This window comes from Conger conger, chromosome 14 (genome assembly GCF_963514075.1).
Source record: "Conger conger chromosome 14, fConCon1.1, whole genome shotgun sequence".
Taxonomy (NCBI): Eukaryota; Metazoa; Chordata; class Actinopteri; order Anguilliformes; family Congridae; genus Conger; species Conger conger.
Genome location: NC_083773.1, coordinates 28,423,660 through 28,441,983, shown reverse-complemented (window position 1 = coordinate 28,441,983; position 18,324 = coordinate 28,423,660). Strand labels below are relative to the sequence as shown.

Here is an 18,324-nt window from a genome sequence, read left to right as displayed (position 1 = left end):
AAAAGCCAATACAAGCCTCCCACAGAAATATTGTGATTTAGTAGTCATGTGAGTGCATAAAATACTTTTCTTTAATTTCCACATAATCCCATTTAATAGAGGGGCAAGATAAATCACTCCGTAATAATGTCTCTTCCTTCCTGAAAATAAAATATTTTTTTGTTTCCTTGGAACATAGTGATTACATTGCCAACTAGTGCTTGTGGGCATTCTCCTACATTAAGGCCTTTCTCATTGGCATCCAGTAATCTAAACAAGGTATCCTTGATATGAGGGTAAATTCCTACAGTATACTGCAAATGTATTATCCAGTGTTAAACCCCCACCTCTTTTCTAGGTTCAATCCTTCCTGGTCAGATTATACCCAGTTTTCATTTTACTTATCTCAATCCCCCGCACCAAGTAATGTCTCTGTAATGCCAGCTATGTCAAAATCTCCATTAATCATGGATGGCACGAGGCACAACATACTCACATTTTCACTCACTGGCTGTCGGCTGCTGTGTTCCATATTTTTTCAGATTCATAAGATTAATAATTAGTGCTTGGACCCTTAGAAATATGAAAACATAAGTTACAATAATGTACATTTTTTTATTATATACAGAAATCAGCCAAGCAATATATGCATCTTATCATTTTAATATTGTGAGTGGTATACACTAATGCAAATGACTCATCTTTTGAATAACTGCATGTGCTGATGATATGAATATATAAAGGACTTCAAGGCACACCCAAAAGCACAGGACTAGGCCTATCATTTGAACAAACACTTCACTATTGTTATGATTATAATGCTTGTTGTTGTTTTTAATGTGTTTGTTTTGTATAACAGCATTGATTAATTCAGAGGATTAATTCATGTTCAATAAAGAATAATCTGGCAGCGAGCAAATGCTATGTGAACTAATATATGGAAAATATGAACATGTGACACATTGAAAACACATCACTCATTTCAAGGGAATGTGGAAATGTTCCTGAGTGTGTTACATGCCTTTGCTATGCAAAGCATTTCCTCTTTATGTAACTATTATTATCCTGCTAACAGGCAACTAAAATAGCGAGCTATACACTAGAATCGATACTTTTGCTTCATGATTTGCAACCCTACTGTAGCCTTTACTGATAGGCTACATGACAGTTGTCAAATGGATAGGTCGGCTATATGGGGAATGTGGCACATCTGCTATCCTAAAACACATTTTATTTTCTAGCGTAAGGTTAGTAAATACAACCACCAGTACATTCCAGTGCATACACTTTTATTACAAATGGCAAATACTGTCAGAAAAGCACTCTGGCCCCCAAGTCTGTATCTCTCAGTGCACTACTGGTTAGCAGCTACTTCCCTCTAGTGGTCACAAAACAACCAGCCTAACTTCTCAGAACTGAGAGCCCTCTTTATACGTTCATTGTAATGTTTTCACATTTCAGGGTCTCTTGTGCTGCATAATACAAATGTATTCACTTTGTTGATAAAGATGTACAAAGAAGACTGTATAAAGTAAACAACGTGGGTTATACTCTATATCTGACTGTTAAACTTTCCGACGAACAACACCAGTATTCTGGGGCAAACTTTCAGTTGTTTTGATCAGTGTTTTAGCTGGCTGTTTGCTGCGCTGGGCTTGCTTATCGAAACCTTGAGTGTAGCCTACGTGTTAAGCTGTGAAGTTTATTTAGCGAAATAGTGCAAAGACATAAGAACTCATTCAGCTCGCAATGTCGGACTACAAAGAAGACCCAGAATACTGGTGTGCTTTGGCGGAAACGCGCGGGCACAGTAGGCAGTAGAAAAAATAGGCTACTTCTCAATTAAAATCACGTTCAATTTGAGCTGTGTTGATGTCCACGAGTAATTGTGGCATTGCATTTGAAGATATGTTGCAGCTAAAAAAAAAATTTCAATCTAAATTTCGGTGCATTGATTACCAGAAAACCAGCGGTCCATAGAGGTTCCTTATATCAGGGTGAATTGAATCTAAAAAAAGTAGTAAAAATGTAGACAATACTTCACTTCTCAGCGTAACTATATGGATGGATAGATGCTAGTACACCGAGGAAGCGGAAACACACTTGGGTCAACAGCCCTTTTAATCACGGGGAGCTAACGCGGATGCATCTTGGCTAGGTAAGTAGGCTACATTCTATGCATTTCCATTTTTTGTACTGCTCCTTTCGAATCTTTTGCATTCTGGGACTTTTAGACCACTCGCAAAAAGCCTTCAGTTCAGACTATAGCTACGGGTTAAGAATTATTTAGGCCAGTGATAAAAGTAATCTTACATTTTATCTTCTCTTACCAGATAATAAAAAGGACTACAGAAAATAAATAGGAAATATGAAAATACTCGACAAAATATAATAAATATTCAACTTAAAGATGAATCACTCACTTAAAGGTTTGATTTACTTTTTAAACTACTAAATATTATGAAAGATGTGAAATCTTCTGAGTGGGCATAATGAGTTAGCTTACCGGTAGCTGAGGAGTGTGGCCTAAACTAAAATATTGGTTCGGTATACCTCCATTTTGAATTCACATTTCGGTATATTTTCAGTAGAGCGGCGAGAAAAATGTGAAATATAAAATTGGTTTTCATTTAATTATGAAAATGTAACCAGTAACTATCTGGCCATAATTACCTGCTGAGTATGTAAGTGGGATCTATTGGAGAGTTCCCCCGTCACATAAGGTTTGTCCATGATATTTGTATGACAGCTCGCTTCGTGTGGCGCTCCCCTCTGGTGCCTGTTTAAGACAGGATAGGCTGCCGCTACTTTTGTGTTTCTTCATTCTGACAGCAGTGAGGGTAACCGTTAGAGATTGGCGCGATCAGGTACCATGGGAGGGAAAGAAACCCCTCGCAGGGGATTCACATGTTTACAGCCTTCTTCAGACAAAGAGTATTTATGGATGTTTTAAGGATCATGTTTGGTAGCACGACATTTCTGAGAATCCTACCTAGCGTCGTACCTCACTCAAATACACAGCGCTTTCTCGTGCACATATGCAATAAATGCTTGCTTGTCCACATATTACATACTCATATAGCCTATGCGAGTGTTTCATACATGCGTGGATATGCATTTCAGAAAAGGGCTTATTGTGTGCAAGTTCTGAGTTGATTTTGGAGTGCAATATCAGCGTGTGAGAATTTCATAGATTATTAGTAGAGAGGGAGAGAGAGTGTGTGTATGTGTGTGTGTGTGAGAGTGTGCAGATATACATGTAGACTATGTGTGCATGGGTGTCATATGAGTGTATTTTTGTGCTAAGCAAAGTCTGCCTCGTGTTTGGGAACCATTGCAGCACATAAAGTCAACTGCCATATAGTGTACTACCTGCAGGTGGCACTCTAAGTACACATGCTATTCCGTTGGCTGAGTTAAATTCTCTGCAAAGCAGGGTTTTTTGCAGCTCTGAATACAATGAGCACCCACTGGTTAATTTGGAGGTTAAAATTGGCTCGTAATTTGCCGATTTTTTCTAGATGCTTGAGATGGCGTGTATTGCAAAGCCAATTAAAATTCTGACATCTTTGTCATTGAGATATTGCATCGTTTTTGAACAGCAAGTCAAGCGATTTTATTCTCACCTCCGAACGCTCACATCGTGTATGAAAATAGCGCACACCTGCTTTAAACCGTGCGTCTCCAAAGGAGATGTGATTTCTGCACCCTGCTAAGTTTGCAGAAACTAGCCATCATAATGCCACGTGAGTGTCCTATATTCATATCCTTGACAACGTTGTGCTTCACATCAAGATGCTGCATCTGCAAACCGAATGACCCATGGCCATGCAATGAGTGCAGACTAAACTGCACTCATCTTATTACCACATTTTAAACAGAAGATAGTAGATTATTTTATCTTCAGTTGCTTCTGAGCAGATTGTCCTAATTCTAGTTACGGGAGTTATAATACTAGACACTTGCTTTAATGTGTTGTAATGTGTTGAAATGTAATAACACACATTTAAGTGTTTAAGTGTTCCTCTATGTAATTTTATTCTTTGTGCTGTGTCTTGGCCAGGTCTCGCTTGGAAAAGAGTTCATTTATCTCAATGGGACTTTCCCAATTAAAGAAAATGGAACCTCCTGAGACCTTGTGTCCTCATATGAGGACATTACATTGTACAATCCTTGAGCTCTATATAGTATTTTACTACTATATCCTACAACTGCTGTATACAAATGAGAATGTGTGGTGCTCTTGATTGTACTGGCTTGGTGAAATCTGCTTCCTCAGAATTCTGAATGAGTTATTTGACTTGATTCCATAAAGGAACCCTTTTTATTGCTTTATGGAACTTGTATGGAACCCATACAAAGAACCATTTCGTCAGAGAAAAAACTCTTTAACTAGATAGGGTTCTTCTATGGAATCTCAGGGTTCCTACTGGAACCATACTCATATGGAGATATTGGGACGCAATTCCTATGAGGTTCATACATAGAATACAAGGAACTGGATACAGTTCCATTTTTGATCATGCACCGAGGGCCCTCTTATTAACAGTAGATGGTATGCCTGTTGCTAGGTTACCGTTGTACTCATGGAACTGAATTAAGGTGTTTTTTGAGGAAAGGAGGAGGAATGAATAAAAACTCAAAGCAAAAAACAGTATATAATATCATTTATATTGATTCTATGGAAGATAAAGAGGAAACATTTACAAAATATACATGGGGTGGAGGGTGCGATCAATCATCGCGACCACAGTTATGAACAAATTACAGTCAAGCAAGACATATTTTCATTTCTTCACCAGGAAATTCCATTGATTGTACGGAAAAGTCAGTGCCATTAGAAGGTTTTGTTGCTGCTGTTTGTGTGCATTTATTTGACTCCATTGCCAAGGTCCATCCATCCACCAGGGATACTAGTTAGCCTCGGCTCTTCCTTTCCCTCCCCCCACACTCTCACATTCTCATGTAAGGACCCCAGAATCACTCTCTCTCATGGTTCTGATCTGGCATGGAAAAATCACCAACCAGAACATATTTGAATACAGAATCATAACAGTATTTACAAAAAAAAAAAAAAAGTATTTACACAGCCCACGTAATGTAGGTGTTAATGTGCTGGTGGTGTTGACATTCCGATCCCAGATGTTGCCCAAATGGAGGAATTACGAAGATCCATTTTCCATAATTAAATGTACATTAATTACTTTCTCTTTTTTAAAGAATCTTCATTTCCCAACGACCAAATTCAAAACTGCATTTCCCATCTTTTTAGACCCAATAGCCTAAAGGAACGAAAGTGATTAATATAGTGCATGTGCAATGTGCAGTCTAACATAGTGTTGCCAATCTATTCCCCTATAGAGGGCCATACAAATGGCTACTGATGTATTAAAATGGCAACCTCCCACTCAAGGTAATGAGTAAAATATATATATATTTATGTTTGTGTGTACATTGTACATTATGTACACACATGAATACACATTTGTATAATAAAATATACAGTGTACAGATTCCCTTTCTCTTACGCGTACACATAATTAAAGTTTGTTTAGAGTGAATGCGCTCCTCTTCGAGGCAGTGGTTGGGTCAGGATATAGTAAGGGCGACTGGGAGAATCAGACTGGTGAGAGGTAAGTATTTGGTCTTCAGAAGGTCAGCGCAGCAGGGCTGAAAGTCGTGAAAAGGGGGTATGGCGAAAGTGCAGCCCCTCCCAATTCTCCAGGGGAGGCTGGGACAAGGCGACCGGTGCGGGAGGATGTGATGACGTCCCCGGGCAGGTACAGTACGATGTGTCTTTTCATACAAAAGAAATCATCATAATAAAACCAGGGGTCATACGGTCATACATAGATGTTGGTGGTCCAGCACTTCTAGAAGAGTCCATCTCCACACATACATTTTTTAATGTGTCCTGGGAGATGTTCGCCATGGCCAATGCGGTTCTTATTTTCTCACGACTGAAGTCTGCTGCGGGGAGGTCTTCTGTCCCGGGCCCAGGCCCGGTGGAGGGGGCTCAGGGGTCGATGCGGAAGGCCAGCAGCTTGTCGGAGTGGAGGTTGTTGAGGGTGCGGAGGTCCGGCAGGCGCAGCAGCAGCTTGGGGAAGAGCGCCCCGTCGTCTGGGCGACGGCGCGTGATGAGGGCGCGCAGGGCGCGGATCAGGCTCTCCTGCAGCTGCTCCACCGCCCCCACGTCCACGATGCCGGTGCGGTCTGGGAGAGAGAGAGGGGTTTGGGTCCGGGTTAGACCGGGGTTCTCGCCAACACTCACTTCATGGACAGCATGCGATTTAACTATTGTAAAATATGTCTTTGGGCTACATGCCACAGCCCATGGGTGCGAACTCAGGGGTGTGGCCCCGCTGTGATGCGGGAACTGCAAGGCGTCCGAGACTCCACCCACCTGCAGACACCAGCACCACGGCCATGAAGAGTGCCATCTCGTCAGCCTCCAGACCCAGGGCTGCCAGCTTCTCGCTGAAATCAAACATGTTATCCAGCAGCGAGCCCATCCCCAGGGCATGGAGGACCGACAGCGGGTACGTCTGCCCGTTCAGGAAGGTCACCGTCCGCTCCTTCGGGTTGAATAGTGAGCAGAAGCGGACCATCAGAACCTGAAAAAATACAATGAAAAAAATTTACTGTGAGCGCTTGGATGGTGGAACAGAGCGTGGGCATGAAAGAGTTAAAAGGCCACGGGACAGTAATCAAGCAGAGGGTATAAGGTCATGGAGCAAGAGAGAAATGCTGCAAATCAGGTTTCAAGATAGGGTGCAGATAAAGATTCATGTTTCTCAACCCAGTCCTGGGAACCATGTTTCTTAATTAGCCTAGATTAAACCGTTGAATTAATAATGGCCAGGACATGACACTGTGTAACAGTTACCTGGCATGACCTTGTGCAAAGGCAGATAACACATCTTGGAACTTCGAGAAGATAACCCATGCCAAGAAGGTGCCATGATGACACGGTGTGGGTGCACGTTTTTCGGAAGGGGGAGGGGAGCTCGTACCTGGAAGGTGCCGGCTTTGAGCAGCATGACCTGGTCCTGCTGGCTCAAGCTCTGGAAGCCCGGGATGCTCTTGGCGAACTCCACCACCTCGCGCACCGCCGGCGTGAAGCACTGTGAGAAAGACTCCCACACCTGCTGGCTGGAGCGTCCCACAGCCGACACAGGGCACGCGTTCAGGGGGCAGGCCTGCAGAGGGGACCCAGCACAGGAGAAGGCTTTTCAATTATTTTATTTCGGCATTTTGCGAAGACTGCATTGAATTAATCCTAGCACTTGCATTAGGAAATCATTTTTTCAAAAGCTAGTGGGAACATCCAAAGTCACAAGATGATTGTAATGCTGTAGCTTTTATGATGTTGTTCAGTGTAGAAATACTTTCTTCACCAAAGAACTAACATAAAAATGATTTACAGAAGAGGGTAGTAGTTGATTTACACTAATGAGCTGCAATTGACAGTTTTTTCAGTGAATGTAATGGCCGAAAAGGAAAGGCAGTATGGATCAAGTTATACAAGTTCATACCGAGACACCTTTGCATGTTGTGCAAAAATAATGATCTTTGTAAATCTCACCAGAACTTTAGTGCCTTGGCTCATCCTCCAGGGACAGGAAGATTGAGTTTGGGTCTCACTGTTGGAATAGCTGTTGTAGTTGACAGGGCAGGACTGAGGGGGCGCTGTCGTGTTGAGTTGAGACTGCCTCTGATTGGACGAAGTAGGGTAGCTGATGCGGCCATTGTCCACAAAGGCGAAGGTGGGGCTGTTGTCACGTGGGGCGACTGGGCAGCGGGAAGTGGCCTGGTACCCAGTCGTGGGGTACGAGCTGTACCCCTGGGCGGGGAAGGCTTGGGGGTGAGGATGGGGGTAGCTGGGAGAGGGAACGCTCTGAAATGAGGCAGGGTTGTTGTTATTCTTGTTGTTGTTGTTGCTGCTGTTGTTGCTGCCTTTCTTGTCCAGTCTGTCCTGGCTGCTCACAAAGATGTCGCGGTAGGCCTGGGAGATGGTGCCGATGGCTTCATCCGACTGGTTGTCCTGCGGACTGGGAGGGGTCGCAGGCGGGGGTGAGGAGTCTATGTCCATTGTGGCCGATTCGTTGAGGCTGTTCATGTAGCTCTGCATTTCGTCCAGGAGCCGCTGCTTCTCGCGTTTAGGGATGCGTCCGAAACGCACAGCTGAAACACAGGAACAGAAAGAAACACCTTAGCCTTTCCCCAAACTCATCTTTAAGATATAGTAAGAATGTCTCTGACTCCTGTAATCTGTATTTGAAAATTATTCAATCATTTTTAAAATGATACTGGTTTTCATAATTCTAAACTTATTTGGACATACACAAGAAAATCTTCACCCTCTGCCCTGTCTTAATTGTACAGCCATCCAAGCAATTGTATACATTCTCAAAATTCCCTATAATACACAAAATGTAGAATTTTAATGCATCCACGGTTGCAATTCCCAGAGATGAATCGCCCCATATGCGATTGTCAGTTTAGCGCAATGCCAGTACCAATTTCATTGGCATTATCGGGTTTTGTTACACCGTGATAGAAATAACTTATAATGCTCGACAGCCAGTTGGGCCAAATCACTCTTGAATTTACATGTGGATATCCCCATAGCAAGCCCTCACTCTCAATTCTCCCCAACCCCCACCTCACTCCTGGAATCACTGGCAACCGATGAGCCTATTAATAGCTCCTTGCTAGCGTACGCTATCCCCCTCTCTCCTGAAGCACTCTCCATCATTCTGAAAAAGTAGGTCACTGGGTCAGAGCAAACACGATGCCACCGACGCAGTGACAAGACGGCCAAGTTATGGAAGAGCCCGAGGGCAGGGGAGCAAGTTTATTCTTTTTTACTTGCCGGGGGAAAGGGCATTGTGAAAAAAGTAAATAGCACACACTTGGGTTAAGGGGATGGTAAGTAGATTCAGGGGACAATTGAGAGCAAGCTGCGATAACGCAAGAAAAACGGAGGGAGTTCTGAAAGGAGAGAGGGGGCAGGGAGAGGAAGAGCAAGAGAGAAAGAAAGAGGGTGGCGTTGACTCATGAGGAGAGCTGTGTTATTTCTACATGATGGTGTTAAAAAAGTAAGTATTCTGCCAGAATAGAGGTGTGAAGTAATTTGAGGTCAAATTTGCTATTTATTTTCTCCTCTCGATTGTATAATGCAGACAATGGCTCTTTTTTAACAATGTTGAAAATGAGTCCTGGTTATATTTAGTGGAACACCAATCAACAGTGGCAAGTACAGATGCCCCTTTTAAAACCTGTGTGTGAAATAACACTCTCGGTCCAAAGGGATATTTTTTAAAAAGGACTGTGGCATACGCTTGTTGGCATATGATTTCAGGTGCAAAATCATTAGCCTGTAATCTTAAAATCTGCATGCACGACAACGTCCTAATTATGAAGCCGAGAAAAACAGCGAAATTGAAAGTGAGACCTTACTGAGGTTTTCCTGTTTATGCAACAATTGAAATAATAAGAAAACCACAACCTAGAAACTGGCTTTCTGACCCTTTTTAAGACCAGCTTGATGTTGTTGCCCTCCTTTAAACTGCCACCACTTCCTGGCCTCCTTTGGGCCACAACAACCGTCACCTCCACCATTTTTCATAAATTCTCCCGTGTGCCAGATCTGTTTGCATAAAAAACTTGTTCTTCACAGCGTTCACTCTAAAAAATAAAAAAATATGGAGAGGAAAAAAGGTGTGACCAAGTTAGTCACGTTATAGGGGAATGCGGTAAAACAGCACTGTGGGAACGTTTTTTAGGTCAGCTGAAACGTGTACCCGATACAGACGTGTACAAAAAAAACATTGATTAATTGCCACTCTGCATTCTGCAAAAGATGTCTGGGGACGGGGTCCTGGTGTAAAAGAATACTGTCACAGAGACAGATGGGGGCGGTGTGTTCCCGTACAGCTCTCCTAATTGTGGCCCGCGGCCCCTTCGTTAATAGAACGACGTGTTCTGAGATGCGCAGAACGCAGTCGGCCGCCCCGCGTTCCGAATTTCCGAAAATAAACCAACGTTTTGGACATGAAGGATGGCTTCGGGGACTGCAGCGCTCCCGATCTCGTAAATCACTGTCCACGCGAGACGGAGGGGGGGCCAGAAAAGGCAGGAACGGAAAAGGAGAGGGAGAAACTGGGAGAGGAGCGAGAGAGGGGGGGGGGGGTGCAGGGGACAGTCGGTGAGATGGGGAGTAGAGGCCAAAAACTCTCAGGCCTGGAAAGAGACCAGACAAAGATGGATCGACCATATATAAAATGTAGAAGACTGTTAAAAGACTTTCATCTCCACATATTCAGCTCAATGTCATGCCATAATGGTAATGATGGTGGAATGCTGGAACTGATGTGTACGAGGATGTGAAACCAAACTATTTGGAACAAGCACAACTTGACTGCTGGGTTATCCGAGACGATAATCCGGAGAACCACATTTGTTTGCCTGCACTCCACATTTATAAATCAGCTCAGCTCCTTGTTGTGCACTCGGCAAATCCAGAACCCTCCCTGGGATAAACACTTGGTGACTTTTTTTTTTGTTGCTGATGAAAACCCCCCTATGAAATGTCCAGTTACTGCTCATGAGGCCCTGTGGCCCTCGGCCCTCTGGCTGTCTGGGCGCGCAGCTCACCGTCTCGGGACATGCCCACGGAGAGGCACTTCCTGAAGCGGCAGTGCTGGCAGCGGTTGCGGTTCATGCGCATGATCAGGCAGTGCTCGTTCTTCACGCACATCTTGTAGTGGATGTTCTGCTGGATGCTGCGGCGGAAGAAGCCCTGCGGGGGGGGAGTGGCAGGGTGAGCGGGAGGAAGCTCACGTACACTTTTCACACAGATTCCGAAAAAGTTTTCAGCGTTAGCTTTTGTTATTGAGAGGACATTGTGTTGAAATGGTTGGGCCTAGTCTGTTGTTGTTAGCCCATCTCACCTTGCAGCCCTCACAGGCGTGGACTCCGTAGTGGAAGCCTGACGCGATGTCCCCACACACTTTGCACAGAAGTACCATTCCTCCCGTCTCTGATGGAGAGAGAGACACGGTCAGAACAGCAGAGAGAAAGGCTCCAATAAATCACAAACGGCATTGCTGAGTTTTGGAAAGAAACTTAAAAATGTATTCCTTTCAACTGAATGTACAGGGGAATAAATAATAATCATAATCATAATCATAATAATAATAATAATAATAATACAAATAATAATAGTAAATTGCATTTATAAAGCTTTTTTTGTTTCTATGTATCTTCTCTTTTTGACCAATTGTAGGTCAGGTTTAATCTGCTCTGAAGGGACACCAGATTTCAGGCACAAAGACGGGCCAGTGCAAGACACTCACTGGAGAAAGTTCCGGTAAACCCACAGGGCCTCTTCCCCACCATGGGGTGGGAGTAGGTGTGCTGGGCAGGGGCTGAAGAGGGGGCAGGGGCGGGGGTGGTGGTGACCTCAGGGAACTGGAAGACCAGTTTGGGTGAGGGAGGGGTGCCCCTGCCCCCTCTCTGCTTCAGGGCTCCGATCTCGGTGAAGGAGACGTCCTCCGGAGACGAGGGCTGGGAGTGGGAAGAGGGTGACTGGGTCTGGTACCCGCTGGAGGGGCTGCCAGGACTGGGGCTGGCACTGCCAGAGGACCCCGCATAGAGAATCACACTCCCTACAGGCACAGAGGAAAGGGGAGGGGAGAAGAGAGGAGATTGTCTTTAGTTACAGTCAATACTGTAGAAAACAGGTCAAATAAAACAATCGCCTATTAGGTCTGTTGACAAGGAAAATATTTACCACAAGCGACAAAAAACACATTGATTTCCATTATGCTGATATGCCCAGTTTTAACTAGATAATCGCATGAATAAGTACGTGTAATAAAGTAAAAATGTTCCTAATAAAGTGCTCGGTGAGTGTATATTACTGAATCAGTGTAGGGTTGAACGTTGACTTGATGCCAAACTGCGACGCATCACCGCCCCACACACCTATAGATTAGCAACGCAGCAAGCATTTTGGACTAGGACATTCTGCCATAGATTAATTCCCAATGCCACGCGCGCAGGTCTAAGCTTTAAACTTGGCAATGGTAGCCTATCCTGACTTAACCCAGTTTGGTGTTCGGGCACATTCAGAAAGAAAAGGAGGTCACCGTATTATAATTCGGAAATAATGCCTCATCTGCAGCCTGCGACCTTGAGCGAGGACAGTTTGAGAGCAATAGCCGAAGCGGTGAAGAGACAGCTATTTCCACATTGCAAAAGTTTGTAATAAGACAGCAAACGTACTGCGACGGATATGATGCTACGGCTTTTGGCTCAGACTTGGGAAATACGTTTCTTTGTAACGTTTCCAAGTTTCGGGCAAAACTGTGGTAAAAAAAAAAAAACGTTCATAATCTCTTCTCTCACTCGTCTTTTTCCTCGATGACAATAATGTCCAGAATTTGCGTTTTAATGGAAGGTCTGTAAAGCGCCAAATCATCACGGAGCAGCGGCTTAAACGAACAATGCGGCGCTATTTATGTATTCTGCTAGCGCACTGGCTTGTTGCTGAGCAAAATTGATGTTTATAATTGCCAGACCCCCCTCGCGAGATATGTGTCCGTACATAATAAAGATTAAAGGCTGGTTGGATGGATGCAGTGTTCTTACGCAGACATGCAGCTGCTGCTTTGAATGTGAACTCTAAAATCTTTTCATCCCTCTCACATGTCCCTCCTCCTTTCCCTAACCCCCTACCAGCATCTGGTCATGCGTTGTGGATGAGCACAGACACGGCCTCACGTGTCTGCGAAACCAGCTGCCGCCTAGGCTCCAATAATAGATCAGCTCCTCTGGCGGCGCGCCCAGAGCCGACTAACTGCACGACACCTGACCGCCGCCTCACATGTACTCCTGACACAGTCACCGCTCGAGCCCGAAGGGCGGATTCCGCAGTCCCGTGTAGACAACATGCACAAGTATAAGAGGCAGCGGAGACGATCACGTTTGAAGACCGCTTCGGTAACTACTGGGGGGTCCCAAAGTCGAGTGTTCTACTTAATCACCAGAAGCGGTAGACGGAGCAAGAACGTGATTCGTCACGTTTTCTTGTGCTTCGATTAGGTTTATTTGAATGTACCAGAATGACAAGTCATGTAGTGCATCCATGCACAAAGGTGTGCCCGTGACTGGGATGTTTACGGGTGAAATTATCTATCTACTATACACGATATGGCCCTCACGTCACACTCATGCAAGCTGACTTCCACTTTTTGGACAATGCAAAGCAGCCATTGCAATATGTCCCCTGTAGCATTACCAAAAATGTGTTTTACAAGGACCAATTCCACCAAAATGTATAAAATGCTACAAGATAATGTTAGACTTACATCATTAGTTGTGTAGTTATTTAAATGTCCTGTGTACATTAGAGTAATGGCAGCATTGCCATCCTATACCAGGCAAGTATGAAGCTCATATCAGTGAACAGTATTCAAAGGGCTCATAGTTTATTTACTGTATTAATTGTGACAGAAAATGATAAGATTTAGCACCTGTTTACAAATCCAATTGTGCTTGTTCAAATGACAAGTGTGGCTTTAGATTTAAAAAATGTATTTATAAAAAGATTGTCAAAATGCAGAAGAGAATGTGAGTTCCTGAGTGCTTTCATTGTGCAAAGGGGTTTTGAGGAGGATATAGTCAGTATGTGTACATACTGTACACCCACTGAAACGGACTTGCTGACCTCGCTGAGTAGTTCCCCTACCATGCGCGTGACTTTTTCTACAGCAGTGAACATGTACAGTGTACATGCGACTTGGCTGCCAGCACGTGCCGCTGCATCGTTGGTCTTTATGAAAGCGTGACACCAGGCATACCTAACAACCCCATGAACTATGGGCAACCCCCCCCCCCCCCCCCCCTTAGCATAAGCACAACCCACTATTTTTTTTCTCCTTATGAAACAGCTATGGCCTGTGTATTGATACCCAAGAGACCACATCCAAGGCCCACAAATATGATCTGATTTATTCATATGAACATATTGTACATGTACGCCCTGTAACAGCCCCATAATATGTGCAGGGGATTAAGTGAATCTGAGCACGGCTGCTGCAGTATTAATGTGGAGCAGTCAGAATGAAGAGGAAGAGCAGGCTTTGCTTCCTTCAGAACCTTTACACAGCAACCACAAAAACCCAACAGGTTGCCACACACAGCTCCTGGAGTTGGTCATGTATCTGGTTTCCTGCCCTCACTTTTCCAGGCATGTGTTAAATGACATTTTCCTTTCAGCAATGCCATGATAATCAGCTTTGAACCATTCCATTTCACCTTATATATCCGTGGCTCACACATTTTGAGCTGTTTTGTGCATATCTCTGCATGCTAAGCTCATTTTAATGATGACTTCTATATAAAGCACAGGTGCAAATACAACTACTACTACTACTAATAATAATAATAATAATAATAATAATAATAATAATACCATGGTAAGCTGGTAAACTGTAACTAAAACTGTGGCCAAAAAAGCTATTTATTCAATAATAAATCATATAAGAGGAAAGAAAATAATGACAGAATTATCAAAATTCTGGGTTTTTCAATAAATGTGCCCATCCCAATCATTTTCTCGAATTCCTTTACTTCTTTCCCTGTCCTTGGACGCACGTTTTATCGTGCAGCGTGACAGCCTTCGAATCATGGCGCCACGTTACTGTACCGGAGGAGCAAGAGACCTAATCTCCCACGAGCGGGGGCGGTCACGTTCCAGTCATAGAAAACAGGAACAAAGGGAAGTTGGGGAGATGTTTTGCTAATGCAGTGAATATGCATTACAGTTATCTAAGTGTAGTGGGTGGATGTCGTTAATATTTAAACCGAGTGCCAGCTGTGCGCAAATTAAGCGAGAACTCTCGAATATGCTCAACAATAAACTGAGCACGAAGCAGGGAACGTGAGGGAAAGATATTAGCAGAGTTGATGCTCAAAATCGCTGACCCACTGACCAACCACTCCATTACTCCGGGCTGGATCAAAACATGAGTCCCCGGGAGAGCAGGGAGGGAGGGGTTGCTTGGAATCACGCGCGGCACGCGGCAGAGGAAGCGTATACACGTGATGTCACCGAGAAGCACGCAGTAAACGGCAGAGCTAGTGAAAACCCTGTAGCTGTATGAGACCAGGAATAGGCTCTAGCGAAGAAAGCTTCGGGTATATGATTAATTAAAAGTTAAAACCTAATCGAGCAGAATAGTAACTTGGGGGAAGGACAATCTGTTTAGACTCTCGCTACCATCAACTTCGTTCACAACCTTGAGTAAAAGTCGTAAAACTGCTTTAATTGCGCATAGCCACCTTACTAAATAATTATCAACCACAAATAAGTTTACATACAGATATATGTTTTGCCAGAAATATGATAAAATAATATCGGCCACATAAATAGCAGACATACAGGGATTAAATACACTATAATAAGACTGAATTAAAAAAATCTGAATAAATATTATTAGTATAGCCTACATAGGTTCAACGGAAAGGTTCAACCTGCTGACAAGCACTAGACCAGTTCATTCTAGTCCAATTTCCTAACTCAGTGGTCCACTGTGTTACCAGATTTTTAGGTCAGACTGTACCCGTAATTAATTTGGCTGGTACACGCTGCCAGAAACGGGTCTCATATGACCTGTGCAGAACTCGTTTAGCTCTGCACTTCTGCAATCCTGCAACACACTATAAACCTATGCAGAATACAAGATGCACGAAGTATAAAATCACCAACTCGACATCTAAGCCAAATAATGGAGACATACAAAGCTCACGGTGGAACATTATATTGTTTTATAATGCGAGTGGTGGACGTAAACAACATCGATTCTTTGAAGAACGATTTGATAAAGCGTAGTCTACTTTTTCGTGGTGGTAATATGATCTTTAGACATGAAACGAGATTGCGTCAAAATAAAAACATGATTTGGCTTCCCGGTGTAAACAATGATTCAGTAGCCAACTGCTTCCAATCCTGGCATGCATTCAGTCCATATTTTATTGCCCATAAATGTGATGTTAGTAATTACATTGGCTTCACATGCCTGATACACGCGGATTGAGAATTGTGTGTGGCACTGAAGGGGTGCGCCTCAGCACGAGACAACGGTGCAGTCACCAGTACTGGAACGTGACTGCAGTTTTGTAAATGAACCACCAGCATATTAACAGTAGCTAACGTCACCGTGGAAACGATTTCGGAGCAGCTGAACCGTTTACTTTTTATACTCGGAGGTTTAGGCTATTTTACCTGTCTGGCTAACATAATAAAACCAAAACTGCTTCTCTATGGGAAAAACAAGTTGGCAATACAACATTATATGCGATAACTAAGCGGAAGGCTTTCTTCAGAAAAAAATGCAGGCAAGAGAGGCAAGAAAGCGTTATCAACAAAAAACATATTTAAGAACTGGATTTTCAGTTCGATTTGACAGGGAAAACTGGGCTATCAGGCAAGTCACAGATCGTATCTGGTCGTCACTACACGTGAGTTTGTTTACATGCCAAAAGGCAGGAAGTAGCCTACTGTAGCCTAGTCAGGCGTGTTTCATAGAAACGAGCTCCCACCGCTTGCAACATAATCCTCTGGCCACAGGGAAATTTCACTTGAACAGTCAGAATCTGTGCATGCAATAAACTATGTATCCCTGAAGGGTTTTCTGGAAGACCACGATGTTTAGCAACAACCCAGTGAATATAACACATGACATTAGCATAGCACATTGAAATGACAGGTAGCGACTATCAGTTTGCAGTTCACTTACTGAGGCAGTTAAAAGACGTTACAGTTCACGCAGTTATACATTCAATCAGATAAATTGGCAAATTAGCGATGTTGTGAAATTCCAGATAGCCTATTTCCAATTCAGTAGGCTACTTGCAGTGTCATTTGTAAATCTATACATCCGTAAATGTTGATACCTTAGAAACTACTATAACCGATACATTCACATATTTAACCTAACCATATTGGCTACACGCACTGCATTTTGCAACACAGTAGACTAAACAGCATGTGCTTTATAAACTATAGGCCTAACCATAAATACAAAAATGATGAACATGCACGCTTATAGTTCTTACCTGGACTGTTATCCATCGTTATTTGTTCTGGTTGCTTCGAATGAATTATAAATGTATTGAAGTCGTTGGTCTCTGTTTAGCAATAAAGAGCAGTCGTGTTGAAATAGGTGAAAGAGTCATGAAGTTTCCGTTCATAAAGCGTCTTCCCGAAATAACTGATACAATTAACTGTGCATATGGCATTAGGGGGTTGTGTCAACCCGGCAAAAACTAAAAAATATATAAAATATGAACAAAATATAGCCTGGATGCAAAATGTATCTCAGGCACGTTGAAGCGACAAGGTCTGTCCTCCTTAGCTTTCCTTTAACAGTTGCTTGGCTTGCTTAAAGTGTTGTGTGAGCGAGTGTCCGACAACTAGAGAGCCTTTGCACAAATTCCAAGAATTCAGCCTAGTGCCCGTGTACAGTCATAAGCGCCTTCCAGGGAGAACTGTCAAACAAGCTCTACACACCCACTAATACACACACGACACCCCCACCGACCACGTTTTCAGGTGTCAGTAAAATGTGACTAGCTTTTTTTTCCTCTTCAACCTCCCTTGTTATTGTTTTTGTATGTGGGGTAATCCTCTCTCTCTCTATGTCTCTCTATCTCTCTCTCTTTCTCTCTATCTATCTCTCAATGCATCTTGTGCACTCCCCCTTCTCCCCTCTTTTATTCGTTCTCACGTTTTCATTGGCGGAGCTGAAGCGTGGAGGCGAGCCAGTTGTACTGATTAGACATAGGTATGCGTTCGTTGAGCTACGCTGCATGTGCGCTTCGCATGTGAGCAGCGGAAAGCGCTGCCCTACTGACACACATTTTATGCAAATACAGGGAGCTCGCGATGTGTGGGAGGAAAGGGAGGGGGCGCTGCACATGTACGATAGGCGGAGCTCACCGTGACTGCCTGTTTCCCTCAGTTGCCGTTCTGTTAGTTAAAGGTTCCCGTTACATTGAAAACAGACAAGAAGTTTGAAGGTATGCTAACAGCGGTGACTTGGTCACTTGGGCAAATGAAAAACAATTGGAGAGAAAACTGGAGCAACCTGTTACTGAGTGGCTCACTGCGCCTTTAAGAAGCTGATCCCTGCGGTCACGTTTTTGGCCAGACAACACACTCTGAGGAAAACACCAATCAAGGTCACGGCTTTGTGTGGTGTTCAACTATAACGTACTGCCGTTAACATTGTCGTAACAGAGCCTCCAACTATATGACTGCTTGCGTATATTCTT

General features: G+C 43.6%; 1 protein-coding gene across 1 annotated transcript; it reads right to left on the bottom strand.

Annotated features, from left to right (window-relative positions):
• Positions 1 to 4,629: 4,629 nt before the first annotated feature.
• On the bottom strand, positions 4,630 to 17,850 carry LOC133110677 (nuclear receptor subfamily 1 group D member 1-like). The gene is made up of 8 exons (XM_061220931.1): positions 17,107 to 17,850; positions 11,340 to 11,651; positions 10,935 to 11,023; positions 10,639 to 10,783; positions 7,565 to 8,163; positions 6,993 to 7,178; positions 6,383 to 6,593; positions 4,630 to 6,192 (listed from the first exon to the last, which is right to left on the bottom strand). Exons 1-8 carry the CDS (start codon positions 17,120 to 17,122, stop codon positions 5,996 to 5,998), a joined length of 1,755 nt encoding a protein of 584 aa, XP_061076915.1. The 5' UTR covers positions 17,123 to 17,850; the 3' UTR covers positions 4,630 to 5,995.
• Positions 17,851 to 18,324: the final 474 nt, after the last annotated feature.

Excerpts from the sequence above, each read along its gene's own strand:
- LOC133110677 (XM_061220931.1), bottom strand. Across the intron at positions 6,594-6,992 it reads TCAAAGCCGGCACCTTCCAG|GTTCTGATGGTCCGCTTCTG; the intron begins GTACGAGCTCCC and ends GTATTTTTTCAG. Across the intron at positions 6,193-6,382 it reads CGTGGTGCTGGTGTCTGCAG|ACCGCACCGGCATCGTGGAC; the intron begins GTGGGTGGAGTC and ends TCTCTCTCCCAG.